This window comes from Chanodichthys erythropterus, chromosome 3, assembly GCF_024489055.1.
Source record: "Chanodichthys erythropterus isolate Z2021 chromosome 3, ASM2448905v1, whole genome shotgun sequence".
Classification (NCBI taxonomy): domain Eukaryota; kingdom Metazoa; phylum Chordata; class Actinopteri; order Cypriniformes; family Xenocyprididae; genus Chanodichthys; species Chanodichthys erythropterus.
Window position 1 is genome coordinate 45,080,040 of NC_090223.1, and position 18,424 is coordinate 45,098,463.

At 40.7% G+C, this 18,424-nt stretch overlaps 1 protein-coding gene and 1 long non-coding RNA gene across 3 annotated transcripts; one reads left to right on the forward strand and one right to left on the reverse strand.

The window, feature by feature from the left end:
• Positions 1-1,213: 1,213 nt before the first annotated feature.
• Positions 1,214-16,559, reverse strand: LOC137017812 (uncharacterized). 2 transcript variants are annotated; one of them, XM_067382489.1, is made up of 10 exons: positions 16,415-16,559; positions 16,232-16,305; positions 7,231-7,351; positions 6,978-7,138; positions 6,698-6,849; positions 6,446-6,602; positions 6,263-6,356; positions 6,086-6,152; positions 5,900-5,982; positions 1,214-5,818 (listed from the first exon to the last, which is right to left on the reverse strand). In XM_067382489.1, the coding sequence occupies exons 2-10, from the start codon at positions 16,293-16,295 to the stop codon at positions 5,008-5,010; spliced, it is 1,710 nt and encodes a 569-aa protein (XP_067238590.1). In that variant the 5' UTR covers positions 16,296-16,305; positions 16,415-16,559; the 3' UTR covers positions 1,214-5,007. The 2 variants fall into 2 exon arrangements, with proteins under 2 accessions (XP_067238590.1, XP_067238589.1); XM_067382488.1 differs by lacking the exon at positions 16,415-16,559 and having other exon boundaries at positions 16,232-16,400.
• A 66-nt stretch (positions 16,560-16,625) lies between these two features.
• On the forward strand, positions 16,626-17,714 carry LOC137017813 (uncharacterized). Its single transcript, XR_010894647.1, has 3 exons — positions 16,626-16,719; positions 16,999-17,064; positions 17,336-17,714. It is a non-coding gene; the product is annotated as an uncharacterized lncRNA (long non-coding RNA).
• The last annotated feature ends 710 nt before the right edge of the window (positions 17,715-18,424 follow it).

Here is an 18,424-nt window from a genome sequence, read left to right on the forward strand (position 1 = left end):
TTTTTGATTTTGTTGACCCCCTAAAGTCGGGCTATTCAACTGGCGGCTCGCGGGCCAAGTCTGGCCCACCAATCATCTTCATCCACACCACTAATGCTACCCAAGACTACCAAGCGTATTATAAGCACGCCATAAAGTGCGTATCATATGCACGACAAAATTCATTTTGCCGTATATTTTCTACGAGATTACACGATACGCATTCTCATGTGATTGGGTTGGGTGGCCGCAGTGGCGCCTGCAGCTGCACTGTTCGTTCGCTGCGACATCCAGTAAGAAACGTTTCAATTCGACACGCACCTCTCGGTTACAAACCACAAAACACTCGACGATTATACAAGTTTTAAATAATTGGATGAAACAGCCTCAACATTCCCAACAATGAGGAAAACCGGGGAAACGTGCCATGAATGAGTATTCTGATGTAATTTAATGTCTACATACAAAAATATTGTAAGTTTTAAGCATGTGTCTATCATTTGACAGTATTGTTAAACAGGCTGATAAGTACTGTCTGTGAACTGTCCAAGCTAAGTTTTTTTCCTGTTTAAGATTTTAAAACAAAAACATAACAGTGCCATCTATATCTAAATATATTATATATACAGATTTTTTCTTGTTTTTGTAGAAAAAAGCAAATGCACAAGAGAAAATTCCTTCTTTCACATACTGAGATATGAAATTTATGCCCAGAAATGCCTTTTTAGCGATACTAAAATGTGAATGACAGAAAAAGTAGCCTATTACATGACCTCCTAGATTATTTAAGGCACAGAACCTCTTTGTGTTGAATTTATGAAACCCAAAACTCTGTGCAAACCTTTAATTACTAAACCGAAAGTTTCCTATTATTGGTGATACTTCCAAAGGAATGATTCATTGTAACTGTACAGATGAATAAGCAAATACCTATAATTTGTTTTAGTGGCACTGTATGATAAGAACCATCTTGGCCTTGTTATCATGCCTTTAAATTTTGCATTTGCAGATGTGACTCAGGGTCACATTTGACATTGCGTGTGAAATTCTGTACAATAATAAAGAAAAATGAATAGTAATCCATGATGAGCATTTTAGTCACTGCTTAAAGTCTTTAGAAACAGTGAATCCTAAATTGAAGGTCTTGAATTTGAGTCTAAACAAACCGTAGCGAAGGCGGCCAAATATGGATCAGATTCCGATCAGAGAATCAGGAGTGGAGAAGAGATTCTTGATAATGAGGCATTTATTTACAAACCTGAATATGCATCTGAGGTATGCAGCTGTGATATTATATGGTCTACAAAGGAAATAAAAATAAATACATTTACAATAATATTCATATAACTTGATTGTCTCATTGCACTAATTACTCAGTAACATAGTAACAAAACTATATTCAACATATGTCTATATTAATAATCACAATAAAGTTAACAAAAATACAGTACTAGACTGAATATTATGCTAATATTAAGCAATTATATAAACAAACATTCACTGTATCGGCTCGTAACACTATATAGTGGATCGTGATACCTCAGCAGATTGAGATCGGCAGATTACGGCCAAAATAAACGGTAAACTCGAACAGAGCAGAATCTCATTGAGTCCCATGTTAAAATGCCCAAGTTTACTGCAAAAAACAAAAAACAAAAAACAAAAAAAAAACCAAACATGTTTACAGGTTGGTACAAATGGTAGTTTTGGTCTACAACTCTGAGGGGGATGAATTTTTTTATAACTTATCCGTTTAAATTATATTAAGCCTTAAAGTTCTGCATAATTAAGGGCGTGGTCACTTGAGTGACAGGTGGATCGTGCTGCTGTCTGTGATCCGTCACTTTACCTCAGCTAATTCCAGTCACTGAATTTGGCATCTCTGCCATGTTTGTGTTTTTTTCTGGATTATTTTATACAATTATAAAATAATATGGTTTGCTGCGTTAATGGTCGAGACAGATGTGCGTTTGTGTACATGTGCTCGTATGCGGAAGATAAACAGAACACACGTTGGATCGTCTTGGCATTGAGTTTTATTCGTGTGATTTACTATGACTATGGCTGGAGAACATCCCTCTCAAGACACCACAAACTCCGACAGCACTGCTTGGATATTATAACTAAAACTGCTGCATTTTGGACGCGGGCTCATTTGTTTGTGAGATATATGATCATATACAGTTTTACAACATAAACGCTGCCCAGGTTGCATCATTTGTTGAAGAACGATGATGGAGAGCAGATCATTCAGAAGAAATGTGATACAAACGACGGATAATATATTAAAATTTCATGGATTTAACGCTTTTGTGGACAAAAAGTACTGTTTTTTTGTTTTTCAAAAAAATTGACATTTTACTCAAGTGCAACGGATTGGATTTATTTTGCGATCACTATTTCATTATAAAGGTATAAAGTCCCTATTGATTTTTCGTGTTGTCATGTGCAAACCTGACACAAATTACAATTTAGTTACTGGTGCTGGAGCATATCGTAAAAAAGACGCCGTAGATTGACAGTAAGCCTTTATAACTTTCTAATGCTATAACTTATCTTTATTAAGTAATAAAGATAAGTTATATCATTCAATATTAATATTTTAGATAGTATCTCCTTTGCCTGCTAACATGGTCGCGTCGAGCTAGCTCTTTGTCCATTTTCAGTTATCCAGGAGTGACGTGCAGTGACGCGTAGCGGCCTCATTTTCGCCTCAAAACTGCTCTTCAGAAATCTACAGGTGATGTAAAGGACACTACGTCCATATTTTTGTTACAGTCTATGTATGGAAAGCCGTTTTAACATTTAAAAGATAAGTTCAACTATCCGGAATTAATGTTGTAGATATCACCAACGTCTTTCTGACTAGTTGGAATTGTCATTTCGACATATCTGTAACGTAATTGTGACTAGTCGAAACGACAGATAGAGATATCTGTAATGCAGTTTTGACTAGGCAAAACTGAATTACAGATATCTGCAATGACGTCATTGCAAACGACATTCAACTCGTCACACATCTTAAATGACAATTGCAGATATCTGTAATTCAGTTTTGCCTAGGCAGAATAAAGGTTAAAGATATCTCAAATGTCATTATGACTAGTGACAGCATTATGCTAATCAGTGTTAATTACTAATTAACAGGCGTGATTTGAATGATTAGAAAAACAGCACGCTCTGCTCCGCCTAAAAGTGCGATGCGGGCCTGATTTGCATAAAGATATCTGCAACGTCATTCAGCCTAGTCAAAACTCTAATTCGAGATATATGCAATTACATTTTGACTAGGCGGAATGAAGTTACAGATATCTCAAATTTCAGATATCTCTAATCAAAATTCATTTCAAGATATCTATAACTTGATAATAGATATCTACAATTAAATTATGACTATCCCTAACTCCAGTTTGAGATATCTACAACGCCATTTTGACTAGTCATAATACCGGTTACAGATATCTACAACGTCATTTCGCCTAGTCAAAACTTAATTTGAGATATCTGAAAAGGAACATGTAGATATCTTGAATTGAGTTTAATTAAAGATATCTTGAACTGGAGTTATGACTAGTCAGAATCAAATTGTAGATATCTCAAACTGGAATTACAGATATCTACAAATCCAGTTACAGATATCCGTAATTCACATAGTGGATATCTGCAACTGAATTGTAGATATCTCTAATGATAAACCCCATAGAAAATATGGAAAGCCGTTTTAACATTTAAAGGTTAAGTTCGACTATCCAGAATTAATGTTGTAGATATCACCAACGTCTTTCTGACTAGTCGGAATTGTCATTCGACATATCTGTAACGTAATTGTGACTAGTCGAAACGTCAGATAGAGATATCTGTAATGCAGTTTTGACTAGGCAAAACTGAATTACAGATATCTGCAATGACGTCATTGAAAACAACATTCAACTCGTCACACATCTTAAATGACGATTGCAGATATCCGTAATTCAGTTTTGCCTAGGCAGAATGAAGGTTAAAGATATCTCAAACATCATTATGACTAGTGATTATGGCATGGTGCCAATCAGAGCTAATTTCTAGTTAACAGGTGCGATTTGAATGATTAGAACAACAACACGCTCTGCTCCCGCCTAAAAGTGCCGGCCTGATTTGCATAAAGATATCTGCAACGTCATTTCACCTAGTCAAAGCTCTAATTCGAGATATCTGCAATTACATTTTTACTAGGCGGAATAAAAGTTACAGATATCTCAAATTTCAGATATCTCTAATCAAAATTCATTTCAAGATATCCATAACTTGATAATAGATGATAATAGATTAATCTACAATTAAATTATGACTATCCCTAACTCCAGTTTGAGATATCTACAACGCCATTTTGACTAGTCGTAATTCCGGTTACAGATATCTACAACGTAATTTCGCCTAGTCAAAACTTAATTTGAGATATCTGAAAAGGAACATGTAGATATCTTGAATTGAGTTGAATTAAAGATATCTTGAACTGGAGTTGTGACTAGTCAGAATCAAATTGTAGATGTCTCAAACTGGAATTACAGATATCTACAATCCACTTACAGATATCCGTAATTCACATAGTGGATATCTGCAACTGAATTGTAGATATCTGTAATGATAAACCCCATACAAATGAATGGCAAAAGTGATGTCATTTGTCCTAGGAAGAATGTCTTTGTGGATATCTGAAATGACAATTATGGATAGGAAGAATGTAGTTGCGGACATCTGAAATGTTCTTTTTGATGAGGCAAAACTGAAATACAGATATCCGCAACACATATCCAGTCTAGCTGTTAAAAGTTAAAAGGGCTTGCCATAGTCTATGGGATTAACAGTCATCTTCTACCGGTGTGCGTCGCTAATAACAGGACGTACAACAACTAAAACATTAGTTCCTAGGACAGGCTTTCTGATACAAACAATGAACATTTGCATAAATCTTATTACTGGCCATATTTCTTTGTAACTGTAAAGGTTACATACAGAGATAATTCAATATTTCAGTTGTGTGCAGCACAGCTAAACAGACTGATAGGAAGTGTCTATTTGAATAATGGGTGAGAAATGCAAAGAAGAGGCCCATGTGGGATCTTGGCCAGTGCTGTGGGGGAATTTCAGCGCTCCACATTCATTAAGAGCTTGTTCGGTTCTGATGCTCGTGCTCCACTGTCCTTCTGTGCTCTTTGTTAAGCCTTCAAAAGCTTGATATCCATCATCACTTGGTGTGATGCTGCCATCATGGAGCAACAGAGAAGGATTAGGTGGAGTTTTACTAGTGATGAGATTTTTCACAATTAACTTTTCATCAGAATCAGCATCATCTGAAAGATTTAAACTAACATCTGCATCATTTCCCTGGTTCACAACACTGTTGAAGCACTGATATCCGTCTTCCAAAGCATCAATCGTGGGAAAGTTAAACTTGCTCTTGCTGATATCAGCGCTCATAGAGGAGTTTTCCCTCTTGTCGGATTGACTGCTCAGCTGCTCCAGGAATGAAGAATCATTAGTGGCTGATTCCAAATACGTCATGTTGCTGAAAACCAATAAGCCAGAGCAGTTGCCTGAATCTCGGCTTGCGCGGTTGTGTTCTCTTGAGAAACTCTTGATTACCATCGTAGTGCCCTGATTTCTGGGTGTGTTGCTGGTAAAAAGAAGGGATTTTAAATCCTCCTCCAGGGCATGTTCGATCCGTGATGAGACGTTGATCGGACTGCATTTCTCCTCGTCACTACAAGAATCAAGGCCAGCCTGGCCGCAATCGTCTGCCGCCGACTCAACACTGTGGGAACTTTTCTCATTGGTTGTATCTACTGATGACTCTGAGATCCTGTAGAGAGACAAACATGTTGAGGGATTATTAATCAGAATTAGTCTGTCATGTGTTTCTGAAGTTCTTGGGAAAACTTACAATTTCTTTTCCTGAAATTCCAGTTTTGGAATCTCTACATGGATTGTGGAGAAGTTCATAATGGAAGGAGGCAAAATATGACCCTATTAAACAAAAGTGAAAAAAATAAAGGGTTATTGAGCATATAGATAACTATTTCAAGATAAAATAAATAGTTAACCAACAAACTGCATATCTTTCTCCCACCTTCTCTTCTCCAAAACTGGCATCTACTTTTGGCTTGGAGATCTTGTCCCACCATTTTGTCTTCATCCTGTAATGAGGAAGTAAAGTGTGTCAGAACTGAATTTGTCAAGGATTCACAAAGGAATAGCAAAAATGTGAAATGTAGAATGATGGCGAGACACAAAACGGAGATCTCACCTCAAAACGCAGATGAAGATAGCACAAATGATGAAGATTAAACCAACACACAGAGGTGGAACCAACTTTCTGACCATATCATTTGGAGATGAGGCTGTGGAGCACATATAGATTGATCAGGATCATGAAAGAGCACTAACACACATGCAGGAATGAATCTGAGAACAAAATAGATAGACTTACGGCTGGTGAACTCAACTGGTGCGCTCTGGTCACTCAGTATCTTGTGTCCGTTATAGCTTGTGCTCATTCTTGCTGTCAGAATGTAGTAGGTGTTTGGCTGGAGATGTATGCTCACAATTTCAGAGAATCTTACTGAATTTGACTCATTTTTGTACACCTGTATGGACAATTTTTATTATTATTTATTTTTACAATTCATCTATATGTGAATATATTTAATATCATCTATAGATCATATGTCTTCTTCCTTACTGTTTTATCTTCTTCTTTAATCCTATAGCTCAGATGTATTTCCAAACTGTTTTTAAAAAAAATTGTAGAATTCCTGTACTTGTCATCCCAAGTTACATAAAAATTTCCATCTTCAGTCTTCTTCACTGATAAAACTGGAGTTTTCGGTTTGACTGCAGAAAATTATAATCACATTTGTAAATGTATCAGATAAAGGCTGGATAACACTTTTTTTATTTCAGAACATTCAAAAGTAATGGAAAAAGCCTAACAAGAACATATAGACAATAATTGTACTCACTGAAATCCTCTGTCATGAATGTTTTGCTTAATAAAACGTTTGTTCCTTTCAGAAGTGTAGTAGTGAAGTTTACTTCTGAAACAAACACTTTGACTTCAACTTTACATTCACAACTGGAACTGTGATAACTTCTCTCAAAGATGCATGTATATTCTTTTAACCTGCAATATAAGAGTTAATCATGTCAGTTGACTGCTAAATGAACAGTAATTACATTTTGTTACAGTTACAGATGAACTGAACAAACACTTACAAATCAGTATCTGTGATATTGAGTTTGTATCCAGAGCAACTTGTGGGGCCGTCAGACTCCAAACTGCACTTAATTTCTGTCTCAAAGTCATTGAAACACTTCAAGTCCTTCTCTGTGGGTTCTAGAGAGATTTTAGAGATGGGAAATAAAAGACGGTGAAATCACTATTACAATTGACCAAAGTAGAAGTTGTTTTGTTAAATTAAAAGTTGTTTTGACAGTAAAGCACTGCTTAAAAAAATAAAAGAGTTCCCTTTCGATACTACACTCGTACTGCGTCGTCTGCCTTTTAGGCAAGACTCAATGGGGGAAAACTCCTATTTTCACAGATTTCTGAAGCCTTTTTCAATCACATAGTGAAACTGCATGGCCATTGGTTCGTGGAGTTGCATGTGAACGGAGCAATGATGGCGTGAACCAATGGTGACCGAGGCCGCCAAAATGGGCAGGGTATCAGGCTACATAAGCGGCCGTCTCACCTTGGTAGACTGATTAATTCTCCTTCAGCGACACAGCAGCTGGAATTCACCGCTGATCAGCTCACCGCTCTGCAGCAGCAAGATCAGCTCGCCTCTCCTCTGTTCGCTGCTCTCAAGCAACTCGCGCTCTCAAGCAGCCCAACGCTCATGAGCAGATTTCTCTTTCAAGTTTGCCGCTCTGCCAGCTCGCCGCTTAGTTCACCGCTCTCGTGCAGCTCTGATCAGCACGCCGCTTTGTCAGCAGTCAGATCAGTTCGCCGCTCTCAAGCAGCTCTGTCCTCCACGCCGCTCTCAAGCAGCCTGGTTAGTGCATCACTTCCGAGCTGCCCACAGTACCGAACTAAGCGCATGCTCACAGTGTTTTTTCCTTCTGAGGCCACAGTTGAATTCTAAAAGAGCTTATTTTCTAGAGTAAATTTCCTGTGGTGTTGTTTCAAATGTCATGCCCAAAAATTTTGAGCCCCTCTACACGCTGATGACGGGCACAGTGAGTGTGTGCAACGTCTGGGGAAATCCCATGCAGAAGTGCATGTTCACTACTCACTGAAACTAACTGCTCTTATTGTGAGAGTATGAGTCTGGCCTTGCGCTCGTGGATAGCATTCTTTTCAGAATGCGACTCTGCCCCTCGCGCCCTCCTGGTTGTTTCCTCCCAGGAACCTGTGAGGAAAAAACAGCGGGGGGGCAGAGGATCTCAGCGCTCGGATGAGAGTGAGCTCACGTTGGCTAAGGTCCCGTGTGCCTCATTTTCTCCACAGAGAGAGGTTTCCCCCGTCTGTTTCTCCTGCCCTGACCAACGCCCCTCTGCTATCGCAAGTGACCTGGTCTCGTTCAGGGGATCTGATGAGGAGCTGCTGGATGACAGCATGTCTCTAGCGGCCTCAGATGCCGAGGATTGGTCGGGCTCACATCACCACCCCGCCCCCTTGCCATCTATCGAGCCTATCAACGTCAGGGCTTCTATTGACTCATCAAAGAGCATGGTTTGGAGTGGTCTGTGCCTGAGGAACCCAAACGCAGCTGCTTAGATGAATGGTTTCTACCGGGACGTCATCAGGTCACTCCCCAGTGGGTAGCCCCCTTTTTTCCGGAGGTCTTACAAGTCTACCAGGCCAAGCTCCTGCGAGACCTGGACCAGGCTGGGCATGATTCATCCGTTTTTAAGGAGCTGTGCCGCACCACAGACCTGACCCTGCGTGCCACCAAGACCACGGCTCAGGGGCCTCATTTATAAAACTTTGCATAGATTTAATCCTAAAAGTGTACGTACATGCAAAAGCTAGGTTCTGCATACGCACAAAAAAAAATCAGATTTATAAAACCATGCGTACACCAGAACCTGCACACAAATCCCTTTATAAATCCCATTCAGCGAAGATTGTGCGTATGTGCATCTCCACCGTCTCCTCCCCGAAATCACCATATATGGAGCTTACGACGCCTAGTTTTACTATGCATAACCTCATCTGCATATCTTTCCATACACGTTCCCATCCATGTGACACCATGGTTAAAACCATCAAAGGTACAAGGCATTGGAAAATATTAGATATGGACTATAAATGCCATTTGTGCAATACACTACAGTGATAAAAATCATCCAATATCCTCTTTAGGCTTTAGAATAAATATATCAAAATGTCCATAAAAACAAAATTGTATAAAATACAATATAAAGGTTTTAGAATAGAGCTGATTCATTCATTTCCACTGGCCAAATAGTATTTTAATAGTTTTAAACAATTCAAAATGTATCAGTTTTCTGATAAGGTGAACATATCTTTTAGGATGTTTATAGGCTATTTTTAGTGGAAACAGATAGGCCTACTTATTTATTGCAGTGTAAATATACAATTGTCTGACTCGGCGTGTCAGTGAAAAAGGAAACGTGCAAATCTTACAGTTTTCCTCAATTTATATCCTTCAAATACAGTGGTAATTGTTTGAAGATCTGCGGTTATACAGTAAGCTATTATCATTGGACCTCTTCAAATTGGACAACGGACCGTTCGACCACCGAATCCAGCAGTGTCTTCCATAATATTGAAGTTAAGTGTGCATCACTGATCATTGTTCTCGCTAAAATATTTTGTCATGAGATCTGCAATTATTGTGCTCCCAGCGCTCGTCGCTGTCATTAAAATAGCGTGTCACAGGAAAAGTGATCGAAATTCATATAATTTTTGTTTAACTTCTTCGTAATGACTGCGTAATGTAATTTCAGTGCTTATCGCCAATGGTGAAAGTGTAATATTAATGCAAATGTGTATATCAAATGAAAACATGAGTTTCCATGCGAGTTTAAATCTTTTTTATTATTATTTAAACTGTTATTGTGAACATGCACTGTATTTATGATTAGGACTCATAATGAGGATTTAAAGTGGTTTTCCTTCATCTGCCGTCAGTCCCTCAGCTCGCTGTCGGTGTCCCCAAACTGCTCTGTCTCCAAAATGTTCATACGCATTGGTCAGAGTTTGCGTGGAGGTGCGCAAATTTTGTTTTTATAAATCACAACTTATGCGTAGGAACTGGCATATGCACTTTCAGGGCCTGTTTTGTGCGTAAGCAAAGTTTTATAAATGAGGCCCCAGGCTATTGGGCGTTCGATGGCCAGCCTGGTGTTACTGGAGCATCACCTGTGGCTGAACTTCACTGCCCCGCAGAAGTCGACCCAGGCCATGCAACACTTCCTGCCAAAGTGCTCCAGCTCCTCCACTTTGAGCTGACCTAAAATTACCCCAATGCAGCAGCCACCTAAGCATACACCACCTGCTACTCAGCCCACTCCACGGCCTGAGCACAGACAGCGCTTGCATACTGCTAGGCGGCACCCCCTCCGAAGTGACATGGACCCTGGCCCAAGATAGTGCTGGACCCTGCACCTCAGAAGTCAGTCTGATGCTCAAATAAGGAAGAGGAGGAAGCCACACAGCTGGACCACTCTCCAAAATGCCTCGCTCAGTTTTTCAGTCCTTCTGTTCGGGCTATCTCTGGCTCCCAGCACTTTTACGAAATGCATGGATGCGGCTCTCTCCCCTCTGAGACAGATGGGCGTACGCATACTCAACTACCTCGACGACTGGCTTGTTCTGGCCCAGTCGGAGGCGGAGCTAGTGTCACACTGGTCCCTCCTCCTTAGCCACTTAGAGTGCTTGGGGCTCAGGGTCAATTTTCCCAAGAGCTCATTATCTCCCAGCCAACGTATCTTGTTCCTGGGGATAATTCTAGACTCGATCTGCATGAGGGCCGTAGTCTCGCCAGAGCGATCCCTGGCCATTCAGCAGCTCTCCGGAAACTTTTATGCCCAGAACCTCTCTGCCACTCAAAGCATTTCAGAGGATGCTAGGTCTCATGAGCTCAGCATCACCAGCCCTGCAGTTGGGCCTGCTCTGTATGTGCTAACTGAACTGCAGTTCTGGCTGAAACCGTGGGTCCTACCCCAAGCGCTCAAGGTGAACCAGGCATGCATTGCACCCTGGCTCCCTGGCTCCTTGCTGGTTCGAATAGGACGTGGCTGTAGGGACAACGTGTAAGAGGAAAGTTGTTTTCACAGACGCTTCCAAGATGGGCTGGGGAGCTCTGTGCGACGGCCACCCGGCCTTTGGCACTTGGAAGAGCCAGGAAAGCGAGCTTTATATCAACCGCCTGGAGATGATTGCAGTATATCAAGCTCTTCAGTCTTTCCTCCCTCTCCTGACGGAACACCATGTCCTGGTCAGATCAGACATTATGACAGTGGTGTCCTTCATAAATCGCCAGTGCGGGCTCTCGTCCAAGCCCCTTTTCACTCTAGCAAAAACCACTCTAGAGTGGGCCCAACACAACCTGCTCTCACTGAGAGCAGTGCATGTTCAGGGCATACTGAACAAAGGGGCGGACATGTTGTCCTAGAAGAACCTTCCCTCGGAGGATTGGTCGCTCCACCCTTGCGTGGTTCAGAAAATTTGGGATGAAGTCGACCTCTTTACCTCAGAAGACAACTATCGTTGCCCAATTTATTTTTCAAAGACCAGGGATGCGCTGGCCCATGATTGGCCCAGCCTCCTCCTATACACTTTTCCCCCGATCGCTCTGATTCCCCAGGTTATCAGATGAATCAGGGAGGGTGCCAACAAAGTTCTCCTTGTGGCTCCTCTATGGAGGAGCCAACCATGGTTCTTGGAACTGTCTCAGCTATTGTCCATGGAACCATGGCCGATTCCCCTGAGACGAGACCTCCTCTCCCAAGCAAGAGGGACAATATGGCACTCCAGACCTGAGCTGTGGGATCTCCATGTGTGGTTTCTAGACAGGAGCCTTTAAACCTCCTTAAGAACATCCTGAACACTATCTCACAAGCTAGAGCTCCATCGACGAGACGTCTCTACTCCCTAAAATGGTCAGTCTTTGCTGCCTGGTGTACAGCCCGTAACGAAGACCCATTTACCTGTGACATATTGTCTTTCCTTCAAGACTTAATGGATAGGGGCTGTACTCCCTCTACCCCTAAAGCAGGGTGTCAAACAAATGTTGAAGGGGTGGATTCTGAAATCCACTGCCACTTCAATATATCTTTTAAGTTATTAATCAACATTTATATTTCTGTTAAATTATTTGAATGACTTCTTCAACGTATGTTAAAACCTCTGTACCCCTCACTGAGAGAAAAGAACATGTTATCAGTATGTTTTGGTAAAGTTTCCTGCTCAGAGCAGAGATCAGATCAATTTCAACCTTGAAAAAGCTGTGAATCATATATCTTTGTATGTGCGCTAAGTGTTCTGTGCAGGTCCCTTTGTACTGGACAACTGGCATTCTGTTTGAGAACAGCAGATGCTATGTCGTGACCCCAAAAGGACATCCAGTACCTAAATCAAGGGTCCCCTCGTCAGCATCATGACGAAGGAAGATATGCTTCTGACTATCTGTCCCTGTGTGGAAGATTACCAAATTTGTCTATCTTTCTTAGCCAATCAGAATCATTCAACCTGAAGTAATGATGTAGTTAGTTGACTCTGTTAGAGTATAATTGTTGTGGAAATGTGAATGTACGCAGAGCAGCCTACAAACTCCTTGAGAGACTTGAAGCTGGCTTCTGCTGATGAAACTGCAAACTATTCTTCATTAAAGTCCCTGTAAAGTCATTTTAAAGTATGTGTTCTTGTCACACCGCAGAAAAATGTGTTACTAACCACCCAGCCAAATCTGAATGATTAAAAAAATCTGCAAGTAAATTAAATAAGTTATCAAGATCTCGAAAAAATAGGTAGCGTTCTCTGCTCTCAAACGCTGGGTGCATGTCTGCTGTCGGTGCTGAAACCACACCCACTTGCGAGATTTGAGTGTAATGAGTCAAACATACTGATGCGTATGAAAAGAATCATTCAGAGGGTTGCAAATTTTAGTAGAGTTACTGTAGACTACCTACTAATTATAACATAAGCAAACTTGGCAACTTACACTCATTGGTGGGCACGTACTGCCGACTGTTGTCGAGTCAACAAATGACGGTGCCGCGAGACGGAAGGATGAAGGCCGGGACGGGAGGTACTCTGTCCGGCCCAATATATCATCGGTTATCGGTGGGACGGTAGGAAGGCCGAGGCGGTAGGGGGGCCGAGATCTGTTCAGTCACATTCACCAAAAACAGCGGATTATCTGTGAATCCCAGCTGTCTGATGAAAGTTTAAAATTATCAGGTGTAGAACGATCACTTTAGAATCCTTCATATCATCGTTTTAGGAAATTTAAATAAGGAGACCGAGCATATTGTATATTATAACAACCATGTAATATGCATTTGCGTGACGAAGGCATTACTAGCTAAATGTGCAAAGGGCTGTAATTGTAATGACACTCGAGATTGAGCGAGTGAACCGCTGTAGAGTTAGAGGTGGCGCCACGCTCGGTGCATCATCGACAGTTATATAGTGTTAGGGGAGGGGCCATGCTCGGGGGTCCAAGTGCATCATCAGACCCCCGTTTTAGCTCCGCCCAAAACGTTCTGAGCAGAGACTTGGTGAAAAACTGTTTAACGCTCTAACTTCACAATTAAGCACCACACAATTCACAGTCTTTTTAATGTGTTTCAGCAATACATTTGTAACATTTATAAAGTGTTTAGAAAGAATTCTCAGAATTGACTTTACAGGGACTTTAAATTATTCTTCAATTTATCATTTTTTTTAAACTTTGACTCCAGGTCTTTATTTAACATATCTGGTTTCAAGGGTCCTAAACTGTTTATCCCCAACAGTGTCCAATCCGGCCTGCAGGGTGATTTGATCTATAATAAAAACAATAGAGATGCACTAGTCCACTGGTCATAAATCCAAACGTTTTTTAGTTTTATTTTGATCAATCTTTATTCCGGGCTTGCAAACAAAGTGCTTTGTAATAATTTCCCAAAATTTAATTTGTGTGGAAATATTTACTAAGCCTGTAAACAGGACGTCAACACAGGCACGCGCTGAATACAGACACAAAGAGGAGAACAGACGCGCCAGCAGAGAAAATACTGTATCATGCACAAGCTTACTGTTCACGAAAACAGGAAGAATAATAAAAATAACGCGTTCGGGCCGAAAGCTCGGAGCCTTCTCCCTGGACAGCACGCCGAATACGTTTACCAATTAATTTATCTGATTTATTTGTTAGTGTGAACTTGTGAACTCCTCAGGAAGCCTCCTCACTCCTCGTTCCTTGCCTCCTCGTGGTGCAATTAGAGAATTTATTTGTCCTTCAAGATAGCTGAGCTTGAACGGTTTGGATGGAGGACGGAGGAGTGAGGAAACGAGGAGGGATATTGAGAAGTACCCCAGGTTCTATCTACCCCTTTTAGGGCACAGATGGTCATTCTCTCCGCACTTCCTCCTTCCCATCAGGAGTTGAACCTACTCTGATGATCAGGAGTTGAACCTACTCTGTCCCATCAGGGCCCTAAGGACCTACATTGATTGCTCCACCGTTTTCATCAGTCGGAACAACCCTTTGTCTGCTTTGGTGGCCACAGGAAAAGTCTTCCAGTCACGAAGCCCAGGTTATCCAGATGGATAATAAATGCTATAGCGCTCGCTTACTCCTTAGGCCTACAATGTCATATAGGTGTTAAGCCCTGGGTATACTTTGGCTGTCCGCGTTCCTGCACCGACCACATGACGTAATTTTGATCATGAGGAGGGCTTGCGGCCGGCTGCACACCCCGTCCGCGTGCAGCCCAAATTTCGAGACCGCGTGGACAGTGCGCGTGCAACAAATCATGCGCATGCAGGACAGAAGACTTCACTTGGTGGCAATACACACAGTACTGAGCACAATGTGCAGTCGTTGAAGAAGAGTGTGTAAAGAGCTATTCAAAAACAAAAGGAGTACACTCAGAAGCATGCCTTCATCGTTTTTGATTCTTGTTCTCTTGGTGTATCTTCTGAACTATGTTGCAATAGTGGATGCACTATTTTTCTTCTCCGATCCTGCCCGGTGAATGTCCCGTTGATGACAAGATGTCTGGTAAAGAGTACAGAAAAAATTGTACTGCGCATGTGTCAAACTCGGTCATCCGTGCACATCCGTGGTTTAGTATACTTTGAAGGATGCGTGGACGCGACTGCGCACAGAAAGCGAAGTATACACGGGGCTTTAGAGCACACTTCAGAAGAGGCAGGGCCTCTTCTTGGGCATGGTCCACGGGCGTGTCCATCACGGAAATCTGTGAGGCGGCAGGCTGTGCCATGTTTGTCTGGTTTTATAACCTAGACGTTCCTGCATTACAAACACAGGTTCTCTCTGCATAATCTTCACCAATATGACCAGCTTATGAACCCTCGTCTACGGCCCTGACCAATTCTGGGTAATAATGTATTTTTCTGTTCCCTATATGTGCTCTAGGCCCCATGGGTTTCCTAGGCTGTATGGGAATGGGAGGATGACTACAGTGTCCTCAAGTCCCTGATCTTTCTGGGATACGTTATACTATGTGTATCCATGGCAAGCCCTTCTCAGTGTTCCGTTTGAATGCTCTGTCGTCCCACCTTCTTAGCATGGCGTGATTGTATTGTCCCCGTTGCGTCGTGCCTAAAAGGCAGATGACAGTACGAGTGTAGTATTGAAAGGGAACATACTCGATTACTAACGTAACCTTGTTCCCTTAGATACGAAATGAGTACTGCGTACTTTGCTGCGCTATTCGTAGGATGCCTCATGTCGTCGCTACAGTCTAATTAAATCAGTCTGCCATTGGTGGGTTCGAGCGGGCTCGCTCACCATTGGCTCCGCTGTACTGTAATTAGTTTATTCACATGCAACTCCAAGAACCAATGGCCGTGCAGTTTCACTGTGTGACTGAAAAAGGCTTCAGAAATCGGTGAAAATAGGAGTTTTCCCCTGTTGCATCTTGCCTAAAAGGCAGATGACACAGAACTTGTTCTGTATCACACACACACGCACACACACACACACAGAGCAAAGCAGATGAACATGGGGATATTGTTAAAGTAACTAAGTCACATATAGAGCAAAGGCACATTCTTAACAAAAACATTTACCGTAACAATGTGTTTGGCAGATGAGAGTGAGGATGATCTGACAAATAAGAAATGTGGAAAACATCCTGTACGTCCTATAAAAGCACACAATTATAATCTCACACATCTTTAAACGATTAAATATAGCCTATGTAACAAGATAAAATGTTAAAATAGCATCCTGACAAAATATAGTTTTCATACCTTTTGACTGTAACTTTCTGACAGTTCGTTGCCTCTTCCGTAAAGTAAAAATAAAAGAAAAAAAATTGCCAGTATAACAGGGATCTCGCCAGAAGGGCGTATCGAACTTTCCTGGAACTCACGTAGCCGTTCTACTGTTCCACTGACTGATTCCCACCCTGCGCGTGACGTTCCTGACGGGCGCGCGCTCACATTGATCTAGCCTCTACCACAGGAATAGGAAAGCACACCAGATGAATTCCAAGGAAAACAAACAGAACAACTATAAACAAGATTATTCTTCGTTATAATTTGGTATTTACAAGGTAGTCTATCACAAAGGAAATTATTATGCAAGGCTCACAAAAAGGACGCGCAAAATGAGACTGCATTTCAGAGAAATATGCAAGTTCCCGTTCCTGTACTAAGACTCCTTTCAGTTTCAAAATGTCGAAATTGACTGTTAATAACTGAGTCTGAAACCTAAGTGATTATATAATTTATTTTTACATCTTTGCAACACAGTTTTAGGAGGGCAGACATAGTTTTATTTTTTAAATGTTTTCATAAACATAAACAGCTTATGATTGTTGTTTTTTATACAGGGAAAAAATGTAACTTCCAACGCTGCCAGCTCCCTCTCTCCAAGTGACGCCTTGTGGTTAAAAACGGTATGGAATTATTTTGCAATAATATACAAAGGCCATACTATGTGAATAGAGTTACTTTGCTAGGCACGAGATTATACAACATGGCATTCAAACAATATACCAGCAAACACAAAACAAACATAGTTGTATTTGCTGGGAATGCCTTACATATGGGTTTTGATATAATCACTTAAAAAAGTAGGCCTTCCAACCAGGTATTTATAGCTAATGAATTTAACTTTATGATGACAAAACATATTTGTGCTTTGCCTTTTATCTGTTTCTGTTTTAGATCATACTGAGCCTCTTATTCCATATGTTCAAGGAGTTTATGCCACCTTCTAGGCTAAACGTATTGCCAACTTCTGGAAAGGAAAACAAGGGACAGAATAAGGGACACTCAGAATATTTGTACTGTACCACACAGTGAGTGTCATTTGAGGATCTGCAGTTGAGTATGTGTATAAAAGATGTATAAAAGGTTCTCAGACATAAACACATTTGGGTAATTTCATACTAAAATCATCCAAATTTCAGAAACTTTCCCTGCTCAAATTTTTGATTGTCTTTTTTTTTTCTTTTTCTGAAGAAAGACAAACATAAAATGAAGAAGAAAGCCAAAATATTAAGTATAATGGATGCATATTTACTGTGTAATCCACTATTTTGTAGAGGGGGGTTTTAGAATTAAAATTTTCACCTGAGATTTGGAGTCAGATTACAGGGGGTAAAATAACTCACCCCTAGATTAGGGGTGCCCACACTTGTTTGCCTGATGATCTACTTTTAAAATGATCAACTAAATGAGATCTACCCAAAAAAAAAAAAAAAAAAAAAAAACAGCTTAATTTCAAATGCTTGTTGCTAGTGCTGCATGAATCTCTACATGGAATTCAGGAAAATAAAAATAAATGTTCATTGTTGATATTCAATTTGAACAATTTTCAATTTTAATACTAAACTCAAAATACTTACAGCACAACAGATTACATTAGCCAGGGCATTTACCTTATTCTGATGACTTGCACTGAATAGAATCAGACAATTTTACATAATCTTTGTCTACAAAACACAGCTGCCAATACCTAAACTGCATGGTGTCAATCAACACTGACGGAGCACATGCGATGGTATTTCAGTCTAAACTTAAGTTTTATGTAATTGAATTACATTCAAATTTTCCATCCATTTGAATAAACTAATAAACTTAACGTGATCCATATTTGTAAGTCATATGTAAATGAAATAGGTAAGATTTATGTAATAGTATGCAGAAAAATGCCCGGGTTATATAACACTGCTTAGTGTTCATGTGTGTGCACACTACTGAGTTAAAGTACCATTGAAGCAGTGTCAGAGTTAATGAGATAACTAAGTGATG